The sequence below is a fragment of the Suricata suricatta genome, chromosome 12 (assembly GCF_006229205.1).
Source record: "Suricata suricatta isolate VVHF042 chromosome 12, meerkat_22Aug2017_6uvM2_HiC, whole genome shotgun sequence".
Lineage (NCBI taxonomy): Eukaryota > Metazoa > Chordata > Mammalia > Carnivora > Herpestidae > Suricata > Suricata suricatta.
The window spans coordinates 105,068,646-105,080,729 of record NC_043711.1 but is presented as its reverse complement, the minus strand read 5'-3'; the positions used below and the strand labels follow the sequence as shown (position 1 = coordinate 105,080,729).

At 67.5% G+C, this 12,084-nt stretch overlaps 1 protein-coding gene across 4 annotated transcripts in view; it reads right to left on the bottom strand.

Annotated features, from left to right (window-relative positions):
• Positions 1-947: 947 nt before the first annotated feature.
• The window catches only part of SLCO4A1 (solute carrier organic anion transporter family member 4A1), a 21,881-nt gene continuing 10,744 nt past the window's right edge, over positions 948-12,084 (bottom strand). For 3 of the 4 annotated variants that reach the window (XM_029916968.1, XM_029916967.1, XM_029916966.1), the window contains 11 exons: positions 11,902-12,084; positions 10,766-10,856; positions 9,673-9,794; positions 9,174-9,285; positions 6,152-6,306; positions 4,970-5,165; positions 3,985-4,150; positions 3,729-3,901; positions 3,397-3,461; positions 2,868-3,016; positions 948-2,025 (listed from right to left, as the gene is read on the bottom strand). In XM_029916968.1, the coding sequence (XP_029772828.1) occupies positions 1,861-2,025; positions 2,868-3,016; positions 3,397-3,461; positions 3,729-3,901; positions 3,985-4,150; positions 4,970-5,165; positions 6,152-6,306; positions 9,174-9,285; positions 9,673-9,794; positions 10,766-10,856; positions 11,902-12,084 (1,577 nt within the window). In that variant the 3' untranslated portion in view covers positions 948-1,860. Of the gene's footprint in view, positions 2,026-2,867; positions 3,017-3,396; positions 3,462-3,728; positions 3,902-3,984; positions 4,151-4,969; positions 5,166-6,151; positions 6,307-9,173; positions 9,286-9,672; positions 9,795-10,765; positions 10,857-11,901 lie in introns of those variants that run through there. The other variant, XR_003900921.1, reaches the window with a different exon arrangement.

Sequence of the window (12,084 nt, the reverse complement as noted above, 5' to 3'; positions counted from 1 at the left end):
GCTCTGAGGGCAGGGGCTCCGAGGGCAGGGCTCTGAGGGCAGGGGCTCTGAGGGCAGGGGCTCTGAGGGCAGGGCTCTGAGGGCAGGGGCTCCGAGGGGAGGGGCTCTGAGGGCAGGGCTCCCAGGGCAGGGGCTCTGAGGGCAGGGGCTCGGAGGGCAGGGCTCTGAGGGCAGGGGCTCTGAGGGCAGGGGTTCTGAGGGCAGGGGCTCTGAGGGCAGGGGCTCCGAGGGCAGGGCTCTGAGGGCAGGGGCTCTGAGGGCAGGGGCTCTGAGGGCAGGGCTCTGAGGGCAGGGCTCATGGCCGCTCAGCTCAGGGCCAGGCCCGTAGCAGGTTGTCTGTCAGCTCTCGGTCGAGGTCTCTCCCGGGCGCCCTGGCGGAAGCGGCTGTGACAGGATCTTGCGTCGGGGGTGGAAGGAAAGGCCCGTCTGGGACTTGGGCCCCCGCGGGGCGCTGGTGAGTCCAGGCTCCCAGGACCCCCCTGCTCCCCGGCCACGGCTGTGGACTCTCTGACCCCCGGGGGAGGCTCGTCCGATCTGGGGTCCAGGGAGGGAGCAGCCCGGTGAGTGCAGGGTCTCCCTTGTGTCACGTCTCTCGCACATGCACACGTAGGCACACGCATACACGTGCACACACGCACACGTGCACACACACAGGCCCACACTCCTCCTGCGCTACTTTTCTCGTCCGGCCGTCCCGACCCGAGTCCAGGTGCTCCGAGGCATCGGGGGGTCGGGCCCCGGGCTGGGGACTGAGGCCCGCCCAGCGGTCGCTGCCGAGGTCAGTGGGGAGAGGCCCCCCCCAGGAGGGCTCTGGGCCAACCAAGTGCTCGCCCCCGGGGCAGCCTGCCACCGGCTTGGGGACAGAAACTCACAGACACCGGCTCGAAGGACCTGTACACACACCACAGTCCGCACATTCGCAGAAAGAAAACATTGGAGAGGTTTGCTTTAAATATTAAAATATATTTATTTACACATAACTTTAACTGAGGCCATCCGCAGCATTCCGCGGGCGAGCCGTGTCCTCTGGCAGAGCTCCCGAGTGCCGCGGAGCTGGCGCCGTGCCCACCGCACAGGCAGGTAAAAAAATCCTATAAATAACGTTCTGCGAAACCCGGGCCAGAGGCACCTGCGTAGGCAGCTGCTCCTGCCGCTGCAGCCCTGAGGACGGGAGGGGACGGCGGGGGCCGCAGGCCTGGGGACGGCCGCCACCCAGCTGCCCCGCGTCAGGGGAAGCACACGGAGTCGGGCCGGGCTGGTCCCCTGGAGGCGCTGAACAAGCCCCTTCAGGAGCATGGCCGGCGACACGCCCCGGGGGGTCAGTGCTTCCTGGCTCCCACCCCTCGGCGACCTCGGCGTCACGGAGGTCGGGAGCCGGCATGGCCCGTGTGCGCGTCACAGCAGGTGCCGGGCGCGGCTCCAGTCTCCGGGACACAACAGTAACGTACGAACCCGCAGCGGCCACCAGCTCCTCGCCGGGCCAGCCGGGGGCTTTGCGCCTCCTGTGACAGTGCGGTTCGGGTCGCACAGTTCATTGAAGATCGCGGCTGCTAACGCGTCGGGGGTTCCCGAGGCCCCTGAGGAAAGTTCAGTGCCTGGCGGCTCTGTCCCTCACAGACTGTGCGGCGAAGGGAGGGGCTGGGGGCCTCCGTCTCCCGGTGGGGTCTTTGAGACTCAGACATGAGGCCCCCACCAGCTCAGTCCCCTCGGGATCCTCCAGATTTTTGGAGGGTCCCCAGCATGGGGACATCCGTTGGTGGGGGGAGGGTCAGCCCTTCAGGAGAGAAATCACAGAGGGTTTGCTGGAAGCGCAAAGCAGCTGGCCCGTGCCCCTGGGCGGATGGACGGACGGACGGGCAGTCAGACGTCACTCTGGAGCTGGAGGGCTGAGGGGGCGTCCTGGAAGTCCGTGGGGGTGTCGGAGGCCGAGGACTGGCTGGGCAGAGAAGCTTCTAGGCCGTTGGGAGACTCCGATGGCGTCTTGTACAGGAGACAGGCGATGGCGAAGAACAGGAAGCCGAGCGCCTGGGGGGAGAGGGGGCCCGAGCGGCGCCGCGTCGATGCGGGGCTTTGGCGAGAACACCCCCGCGTGTCTGGGGGCACGCCCCGCCTGACGGGCCTGGCGCCCGTGACCAGGCTGCCACAGGGATGGGACGGGACGCGTCGGGAAGCTGTCTGCTCCTCCTGCTGAAACCAGCGCTGACGGAGCAGCGACCCCAGCCGCCGTGCTGCCGCTGAGGGTTATGGCCGGGCTGGTCGGACGCCCGGGGCCCGCCGTCTTCCCTTCCCACACTTGGCCGTGTTTACGCTGATCCGTGTGGAGATAAACCCAGGGGGCTGAGAACCCCCCTCCTTGAGACGTTTCCAGACAAACTGGAGGTAAGAGGTGGGCCCCTGAGCGGACACTCTTAACAGGCTGGCCCCAGGATGTCACGTTATTGTGAAGGTTCTGTGTCTTTTCCTCCAATCAGGGAAAATCCAAACTATAAGTACGTGCTTCCCCCACACCCGAGCCACCGGATAGAGCAGGAAGTGTCTCCTCACAGGGTCCGGCTGAGACTAGGACAGGAGTGAACCCAGCGGTCCGTCAAGCCCCCACCCCCTGCCCCCCGGATGAGGGCAGGCCTGCCGGAATCCGCCCTTGCTGGACGGGGCTGGGCTGCCCAGAGTCCCGGGGCAACCACCAGGCGGCAGGGAAGGATGCGGCCTCTGGGAACCGGGCATCAGGGCCCTGCGGGGGCTCGAGCGGCCGGAAGGTCCCGGGGGACAGCCCAGGCCCGGGGCCCGCAGGAGGGGACCCCTGGCCCCCGGAGTGGAGTCCGGGCCGCCCCCCTCCAGCGCACCGGGGGCATGGCTGCCCCACTCACCTTGTAGGCCAGCCCGGCGATGAGCATGTAGCGGCTCATGGCCGCGTTCTGGTACACGAAGCAGGAGCCCGGCTGGCCGCACTGGTCCTGCCACAGCAGACACGCCTTGTCGATCAGCCAGCCGAAGGCGATGGGCCCCGGGATGCCCCCTGCCGAGAGAGACGCACTCAGTACCCAACACGCACGGGCCGACGGGGCGGGCGGGCAGTGACGAGACCCGAGACGGTGACATCAGTCGCTGGTGTTCCCAGAGGGTGTGAACTGGACTTAAATGCCCCTTTTGGGGATCTTGGCTTCAGGCCCCCCAGCATCTCTGACTCCCTCCCTTGGAGCCTGGGGGCTAATGAGGAAAAGGCAAATACGTGACCAGGGGTCCCTCTAGTGGACGGTTAGGGAACGGCATCCTTCTCCAAAGTGGGCACAAGCTGCTCCGAACGCCCTCCAGCTCGGTGAGGAGACACGCGTTGGATGCCCTTGTGCAGTGCCCACACTACGCAACTGCACGTGGCTTCCTCACAGTGAACAGTACCTAGTGTTCTAACCACAATCCACTGGATTCCCAGCGCAAAGGATCTCTGCCGGTCACAGACGCACCTGAAATGTGAGACAGCCAGGAAAGGTCAGCGCCCAAGGAGGCGTGGCCGGCCGCCAAGCCACGCCCCCACGCCCGCCGCCGAGCACGGCCAGGCCCCAGGCGGCGTCACCACCTCCCCGGGTGGCAAGCACCTCACAGAGGCCTGGCTCTTTCCTGCCACGGTGTTTCGGGGGGCCCGGCACGCGCCCCGCGGGATCTGCAGGGCTCCACCGCGGCGCGCTGCAAGGGAAGGTCCTGGACCCGAGCGAGACCCGGGCCGGGCTTACCGTAACGTTGCGGTCAGCGCAGGAATGCTGCTGAGGAATGTAAATATGATTACAACGAACATGAAAACCAGAAGGAGGGGCTTTCTCTGACAGGTTGAAGTGCATTTCCCTGCAGTAGCATGGCCAAAACCAGAGGAAAAATTCTGAGGGACACAGCTACAGCCTCGGTACACCTGAGGGGCGCAAACAGCCTGGTTACCGGGGGAAGGCGCGGGCCTCCCGGGGCGCGGACGGCTGGGGCGCGCGCCGCCCTCACCTTGGGGCTCCCGGGCCCGGGCTCCGCCTCCTCCGGGCAGCCGGCGTAGCAGGGCGAGAAGTAGGTGAGGCCGTCGGAGCCGCACACCGGGTTGTAGGGCTCCGGGCGGCAGCCGCAGGCGGCGTTGCAGGCGGCGCTCAGCTCCAGGCGGCCTTCGGGCAGGAGGCTGTGGGCCGGAGACAGGGGGCGGTGGGGCGGGGCAGGGTGGGGTGCCCAGCGCTGGGGGCACGGCCCCCCAGCCACGCCCGCCGGTCCCTCCCTGTGTCCCCGGCTTCCCTCCCGGCCTCCTGCCCCGTAGAATCGCTGGGCTCTGCTCTCGGTGTGTGCAGGCCCGCTTCCCCGGACTCGGCTGATGGACAGGCAGGGGGCGCACGGGCCAAGATCCTCCCCACCCCCGCTGGCCGAGGCGCCACCCCAGCAACGGCCGTGCCCGAGGCTCCAGGACATGTGCACGTGGTGGCCGTCACGGGCGCAGGCACGAGGGTGTCCTTTGCTTTTCCACTCCAATGGAAAAGCCCATGCCCATCTTGACCCTCCCCGGGCATGGGCCAGGACCGGCCCCCACCCCCCTCCCAGGGCGGCAGAGCCCTCCTGTGGGGATGGTGGCCGGCCAGCCCGTCGCCTCCCCGACGACCTGTCGCAGGACAGCGCTCCCACGGCCACTTTGAGGTGAGCCGCACCAGGAGCCCCTGGGAGGGGGCAGACATGCGCCTGCCCGCTGCTGTGGTCACACTCCCGGGACAGGGCCACACCCAGAGCCCGCGCTGGGCCACCGTCCACGGCCTCACGTGGACGCGCCTGGGGCAGCGGGGTCTCGCTGTGAACCCCAGGCCTGGGGCTGGGACACAAGGGCCGATGCTGGGCTGTCTTGGAGTGTCCCTTAGCTGTGACCCTCTCCAAACAGTGACCGAGTCCCAACCCCACCGCCGCCACCCCCCGGGGCCCCCGGGGCCTCTGCTTCTCCCGGGCACCTGGCGGCCCTTACCTGCCGTGGTAGCCGGCGGTCACGCCCGCCACAGGCACGTTGGGACAGTGCATGAGGAACACGAAGACGGCCAGCAGGCTGGTCATGGTGCAGAAAAGACACAGCTTGATGATGCCCGCCCCGCGCAGCTTGAACTTGTTCACGAGGAAGCCGCCCAGGAAGGTGCCGCCGCCGCCCGCAGGCACCACCAGGTACCCTGCAGCGGAGGGGAGGGGCGTGGTGAGGGCCTCGGGGACCGCAGGGGCGGGGCAGGGCCGGGACGGGGAGAGGCCAGCGGCCCCCTGCCCGCCTGACCGGGGCCCGCCCTGGACAGCGGTGCTCGGGGCGCGGATGGGAGTGGGTGCTCAGTGGGCCCGTCTCTCCAGCAAGGACCGAAGCTCTGACACGGACCCCTTCCAGCCTCGGGGAGCAGCATGGGGGACCCCAGAGCACACGGCTGTTCTGGGCAGGGATGTCAGCACAGAGAGGGGAGGGGAAGGGGAGGCAGTGTGAATGGAGTGGGAGGCCAGGCAAGGAGGGGTGTCCGGGGGCATTAGATGGGGACCCCATGCCAGAAGAGAACCCCGAGGGCTGGGGGGTGGTCTGCACTGGCCCATGTGCTGCTCGGAAGCCCCCCACCTTCCACATGGGGCGCTGACCCTCCCAGCCAGGACCCACACCGACCCCTTGTCTGGAAACATGTCCTGCCTGGCGTGTTCTCGGTGAGGGCAGGGGGCACCCTAGGCAAGGCCCTCATTCTCCGGGGCAGCCAGCCTGGCTCTGGCCACAGACCGTCTCTGGCCAGGGAGGCCCTGGGGCTCCAGCCTCACGGTCCCATGAAAACCTGGGACACCAGCCACCTGGCGCCTGGGCACGGCCAGGCTGAGGGTCTGGGTACTCAGGGGATGCTGCTACCCAAACCCTTTCTGCAACAAGCCGGGGACGGCGGAGGTGCTGCGCTCAGCTCGGACCCTCCTGGCTAGAGCGGATCCCCGCCAGGAGGTCAGCGCCTGCCGTCGGTGCTCCCCGCCTCTCGGGAAGGACCATCAGATCCACCGACAGCCCAACACCCACCCCGGGGGCCCTCCCTGCAGGACCACACACCCAGTATCGTGTGGACTCCTAAACAGAGTCCGAGGAGCCCTGACTCATCTGAAAACTCATGAAAAGTCCGAGGACGCCCAAGATCCAGGGGTTTCTCACCGAACAAGGTGGCGGCTTCTGAGGCGCTCAGGCTGAACTGCGACTCCAGGAACTTGGGGCCAAACGTGGACATGCCGGCGATGAGAGTGGCCTCAGTGGCCCCCGCCAGGCACAGCAAGATGAATGTGGGGTTTTTCAAAAGGAGCCAGATGGAGCTGACGGGGAGATGAGAGAGAAGAAACAGAGGGTCAGAGGAGGCCAGAGGGGAAGTGCCTTCCAGAGGGGAGTCCGTGGGCTGGGAGCTGGGGACCCCCACGCCCCCCAGTCAGGAGGGGTGAGGCTGGCGGAGAGCCAGCTCTAGAAAAGGAAGCACTAAATCGACCTCATCACCGCCTCCGCCACCGTTCAGCTCTGGTGTGGGGAGAGACCCCGAGTGACCACGCTGTGGGGGGCGGAGCCAGGAGCCAGGGGCTGGGGGACGCTGCTGTCCCCAAGTCCAGGATTGGCCAGGTCCCCAAGGACGAAGACCAGCAGTGAGGGCTGGGGTCCCTTCTCAAACACCAGCCCTAGAGAAGGGGGACTGGGGGCCCCCCAACGTGCCTCTGCGTGTACTGCTGTGTACTTCGGGGGTGTTGTGGGGTCCTGAGGAAGGACCTTGGCCCCCACCTGCCCGTTCCCCAATGAGGCTGGCCTCGGGGGGCCAGGAGGGCAGCCCTGCATGGCCCTGGGGCACTCTCGGCCTCGGGTCTCAGTGCGGGGTGGAGAGACCGCTGTGAGCGCCCGCTGCTCTGCCCGCTGCCCGCTGTGTCCCCGCTGAGCGGCGGGCTGACACCAGGCTCTGCCCCACACGCTTCTCCGAGGGCCGCTGGCACCCTGCTGGGGGTTCAGACCGAGCAGGGCAGGCGCCCAGGTGCGCCGACTACACGCGCAGCACAAAACGCAACACGCTGTCCTTACGGGGCAGTGAAGGACGCAGAGCTTGGAGTGGGAAACAGAAAATTACAGCTGCGGGGGTCCGGACGCTCAGCAGCCTCGGGGCGGGCGGGGGGGGGGGCGGACGGTTAGGGACAGTTAGTGGCCCTGAGCACGAGGCTCTAACGCCTGGTGTCCCGATTCCCCAGCCGCTGGGCGGCAGGTGCCGGGACCCGAGCCCAAGGGTGCCGGAGGGTGCGCCTCTGTCCCCGGAGCCCCAGGTCACGGCAGGCCAGACCCTCCCTCCCCCACACCTACGAGACAGCCAGTCCTGGCACTGAATGGTATCAGCCTGCCGTGCGGGCAGCTCTGGGGGGCACACTGAGTCTGCAGCTCAGGGCCGTGCCACACGTGGGCCCCGACCTCGTGAGCCCTGGCCCCACAGACCCAGCTGCTGGTCACGCTCAGGCCAGGAGGGGCGGGACGTCCCTGCACCTGTCGCAGGCCAGCAACTGGATCTTGGAGAGCAGGGAGCGCGGGCAGCCACCACCAGGCTCCGCACTGGGACGTGCGGGCGAGCTGCCTGGAGGGGGCGAAGGGACGGCGCTCCACGCGGCTGGTGGCATCTGACCCGCCCCAGAGCGGCGCGCTTGCAAAACTGACGTTCAAGCTGAAGGACTGACAACAATGCTTTTTGGTGAATTATTTGGGGCCCGAGTCCACGAAGGGCAGAAGAGGGTGCTGGCGGGTGGGGACTCAGGCTCCCCCTCTATTGGGGCTCTCAGGTCCTGTCGTGGGTGGGGGACTCCCTGGGTCTGGTTGGTCTCTTCCCTGAGCCGTGTTCAGACTGAGGCTTCGGGGCACTAGGCTAGGCTTGGGGAGGCGGGTGACCCCCCCGGGGTGTGCAGAGTGGGGGGATGGGTGAGCCCCCCCCGGGGGTATACAGAGTGGCAGGGGTGTGTGACACCCCAGGGTGTGCGGGGGGGGGTGACCCCCTGGGGCGTGCAGAGTGGGGGGATGGGTGACCCCCTGGGGCGTGCCGACTTCCACATTTCTAAGTCCCAGGCTCTAGGTTACTCTGCTAAAACCCTGTGTTGAACTTGCCCAGGGAACGTGCCGTGATGTTAACGGAACACACGGTCCAGGGTTGATTTTGTCACCAGCAATGGCTGGGGAACTAAGCCTGGACTCAGACCTCCTTCCCTCGGCCCACTGTCCCCAGAGCCGCTGACATGCTGGGTCCCTAGCTCTGTGTGTGGGGCCCCGGCAGCCCTGCTCCGGCTCAGGGCACTTCGCCGTGGGTGCTGGGAGGCCCTCCTCTCTGCGGGGGGCAGGGCCGTGGGCAGCGAAGCACAGGAACTTCCCCCGAGGCCCCTTCACCCTCCCCGGGCAAAGGCAGGCAATGGGGACTCCCTCCTGCCACTAACGTCCCCTGGCCAGTGAGACACGGCCATCCCTGGGCTCCTGGGGCCAGGGGAGTACTGGGTAAGGCTGAGGAGTCAGGCTGGTGGCCGTCTGGGGGCCTCCTTCCCCACCCCTGGGACAGCCCCCTGTGCGATGCCTGGCCCCGTGGAGAGGGGTGCGGGTGGGCAGGAGCCCCCCAGGCTCCGAGGCTCCCTGAGACCAGAGCAGGCCACGGCCATTTCCTCTCAACAGGATGTGAAGGCCACAAAGCAAGACCGGGTCACACACAAGGACGAGAGGGGACACAGGGGTGGGGGCTGGTGCAGGGCAGTGAGGGCAGAGGGCCGGAGACAGTCCCGTCCCTTCCAGGGTCCTCAGAGACCTCGAGGTAGAGAGAGGACACGGGCCCGGACCCCCAGGGCACACGCGGGTGACCTTACTGACACGGTCAGAGGACACACAGGGTGAGGAGCGGGGCCCCGGCCTTTGTCGGGACCGGCCTTCAGCGGCTCCAGGCCCAGAGGCCTCCGTCTACAGCTCTAAGTCTCCGAGCGGGGATTTCGGGGCCGAGGCCTTGGGGCCGCGGGGCCGCCAGGGAGCTTTGGAAGCTGTGTGCTCCCCGCGGGCCTGGAGGGGCCACACGGGCTCTCCCAGCTTGGGGCCAAGGTCCAGCATGTGTGTGCCCCCCCGAGGGTCTTCGGGACACATGGCACGGGCAAGAGCGGCGCCCCACCGCCCCCTCCCCCCCCCCCACCCCGGTCCTCACAGAGGCAGGTCTCTGACGGTTTTCCCGAAGTCGGGGCTGCTGGCCGCCTTGTGACCGCTGTCCTTCAGGTGACGCGTCTCCGAGACTCTCATGATCACGTAGCGCTGGGAGCCTGGAGGGACGCAGATGTCAGGCTCTGCTTCAGGCTCCCCCCACCCCGGGCCCCCCAGGTCTGGGAAGGCCCCACGGATGGAGGGCGTGGGGACAGCTGTGGCGTGGGCATGCCCCACGGTGCCTGGTGACCAGCGGGTAGGAGAGCACCAGTCATGGGACACAGGACACATGCCGGGAGCAGCCAGAGGGGCGCTCGCTCAGGCGGAGACCAGCGTCCTGGGCGCCCCCGCGGGGGAGAAGCCACAGGGCAGGGGTGCCTGAGGCTCAGCGGCATGCGGCTGGGCTGGCCCTGCAGGATGGTGGCCTCGCCCAGAAGGTGAAGAGCCCGACTCCCTGGGGATCCCCGTGCCCCAGGCCCACGAGGGGGAGGCGGTGACGCACCCACCTGGGAGCTGCCGGGGGTAGCCGAGGATGGGCACGGCGATGAGGAGAGCGGCAGCCCCCGCGCCCAGGAAGCCCACCCACCAGGCGCCGACCCACAGCGGGCTCTCGGTGGTCAGCTCCGTCCTGTGGGGGGAGACACTTGGGGTCAGCATCCTGCCCACGTGCATTCGGGGCGCCCACACATGGCATCCTAGATGCTGGTCCAGAAAGACCTTAACCCAGGGGTTTGGAGAGCTCCAGGCGGGGGACATGGAGAGGTGTGGGGGTGGCGCACTGCACATCACAGAAGCCCGCACCCCTCCCCCCATCCTGGCCTCCGTGTCTCTTCCATCAGGTGACTCCTGGGTCGTAATCTGATTAATAAGCCAGCAACCTGATGCATAAAGCACATTCCTCAGCTCTGTGAGCTGTCCTAGCCGCTCCAAGGATGGGGACGTGGGAACCCCGATTTGTAGCCAGGCAGATTCGACGTCGGGGAGCCCCAGTGCCGGAGGCTGGCGTCTGCAGGGGTGATCTCCTAGGGCTGAGCCTTCATTTGTGAGGTCTGTGCTGACCCCGGGGAGTCTGTCAGACCCGAGATGAATTTAGGACCCCCAGCGGGTGTCAGGAGAGACCTGCCTGGTGTGGAGACCCCCACGCGGATGCTTACCGGCAGCACAAACTGCTCTCAGTTCCGCAAAGGGCACCGAGAGATGGTGACCTGGTCTCAGCTGCCCCCGTGCCTGCACTCAGGGACCCCCCCACCCAGACCCCTAGGGCTGCCAGAACCAGGCCAGCCCCTCCAGACCCCAGGGCCACCCCCCCAGACCCCAGGGGCCACCATATCAGGGCCAGCACCCCCCCCCAGACCCCAGGACCACCAGATCAGGGCACCCCCCCCAGACCCCAGGGCCATCCTCCCAGACCCTCGGGCCACCAGAGAGGGGCCAGTCCCCCCCAGACTCCAGGGCCACCATATCAGGGCCAGCACCCCCCCCAGACCCCGGGGCCACCAGAGCGGGGCCAGCCCAGGCCTCCTGCTGTCTGTCCCGCTCTGAGGGAGCCACCGCCCAGAGGAGGTGCCGTCGGCATGGGGCAGAGCCGGGGCCACTCACCGTCGGCTTACTTCCGTGTAAATGTTGAGCAGGGCGCCTCCGATCAGGTAGCCAGCGGCAGGGCCGAGGATGGCCGCCGTGTAGAAGATGGCTGGGGAGAAGCAGAGAGGTCGCGGCCGGCCACGGCCGCCACCCCAGGGGCTCGTGAGCCACCGACGCTCAGAAGCCGCAGGGGCCCACCTGAGAGGAGCCCCCCCTCCGCGGGTCTGCTCCTGCGACACGGGCCCTTTGCACCAGGGCTTTCATCCGGGCAGCCTCCACGAAGCCTGAAATCTGGCTGCTTTTACGTTTCCCCGGGGCGCCTGGGGGCTCAGTCGGTTGGGTGTCCGACTTCGGCTCAGGTCACCATCTCACGCCTGGTGAGTTCGAGTCCCGTGTCTGGCTCTCTGCTGATGGCGTGGGGCCTGCTTGGGATTCTGTCTCCCTCTTTCTCTCTCTGTCCCTTCCCTGCTTGCTCTCTCTCTCTCTCTCTCAAAAATAAATAAATAAACATTAAAAACATTTTGACATTTTCCTGACCCAGCCAACCGCAGATAGCATTTGGACCCTTTCTCCCGGACTTCTGGAAAGAGCAAGGATCCCCAGGGCCCCGTTCTGCAGGATGTGGGGGGCTCCACGCAGCATCACGGGCCCGCCCGGGCGTCGCTGGACTAAGGAGCCCCCAACGTCCCTGGGTCGGCACTGCTGGGTGACTAGAGGGGCAGAGTCCAAGGTGGAGAGGAGGCTGCGGTCAGCTGACGGGGTCGGGCAGGCCCTGGAGAGCCAGCTCATCTCCCTCGAATGTCCCCGAGCACCTCTCCAGGGAAAGCCTGGCCTGGCGGGAGGGACACAGGGAGGTGGTGCCATGAGGTTGAAAACCCCGAAATCTGACCCCACATAAACATGGGTGGCTCAGCGGGAGCATGACCTGGGGCACGAGCCAACCCTGGGCCTAATTACTCTGTGCACCCCCCAGGCCCGCAAGATGTGCTGGGGGTCAGTCTGAGGTTGACCGGGACCGCCACCATCCCCTGCGGTGGTCGCGGTGGTCCAGGTTACGGAGAATGGCTGGCTGGCGCTCACCCGCAGCCTCACCCGGGACCCCATGTGGCCGGCAGGGAGCTGCGCCCGCCCGTGCCCTCAGCCGCCCCACTCACCGATGTAGACGGGGGAGTAGCTGGACTTGACGTTCTCGTCCAGGTAGGTGACGCCCAGCGTGTAGAGCGGCGTGGCGCCCGCGCCGTGCAGGAACTGGCCCAGCATGAAGACCAGCCGGTAGCTGGACAGGCCGGAGGTGCGGCCCGGGCAGGCCAGGCTGCGGTTGGCCGGGCACGCGCCCG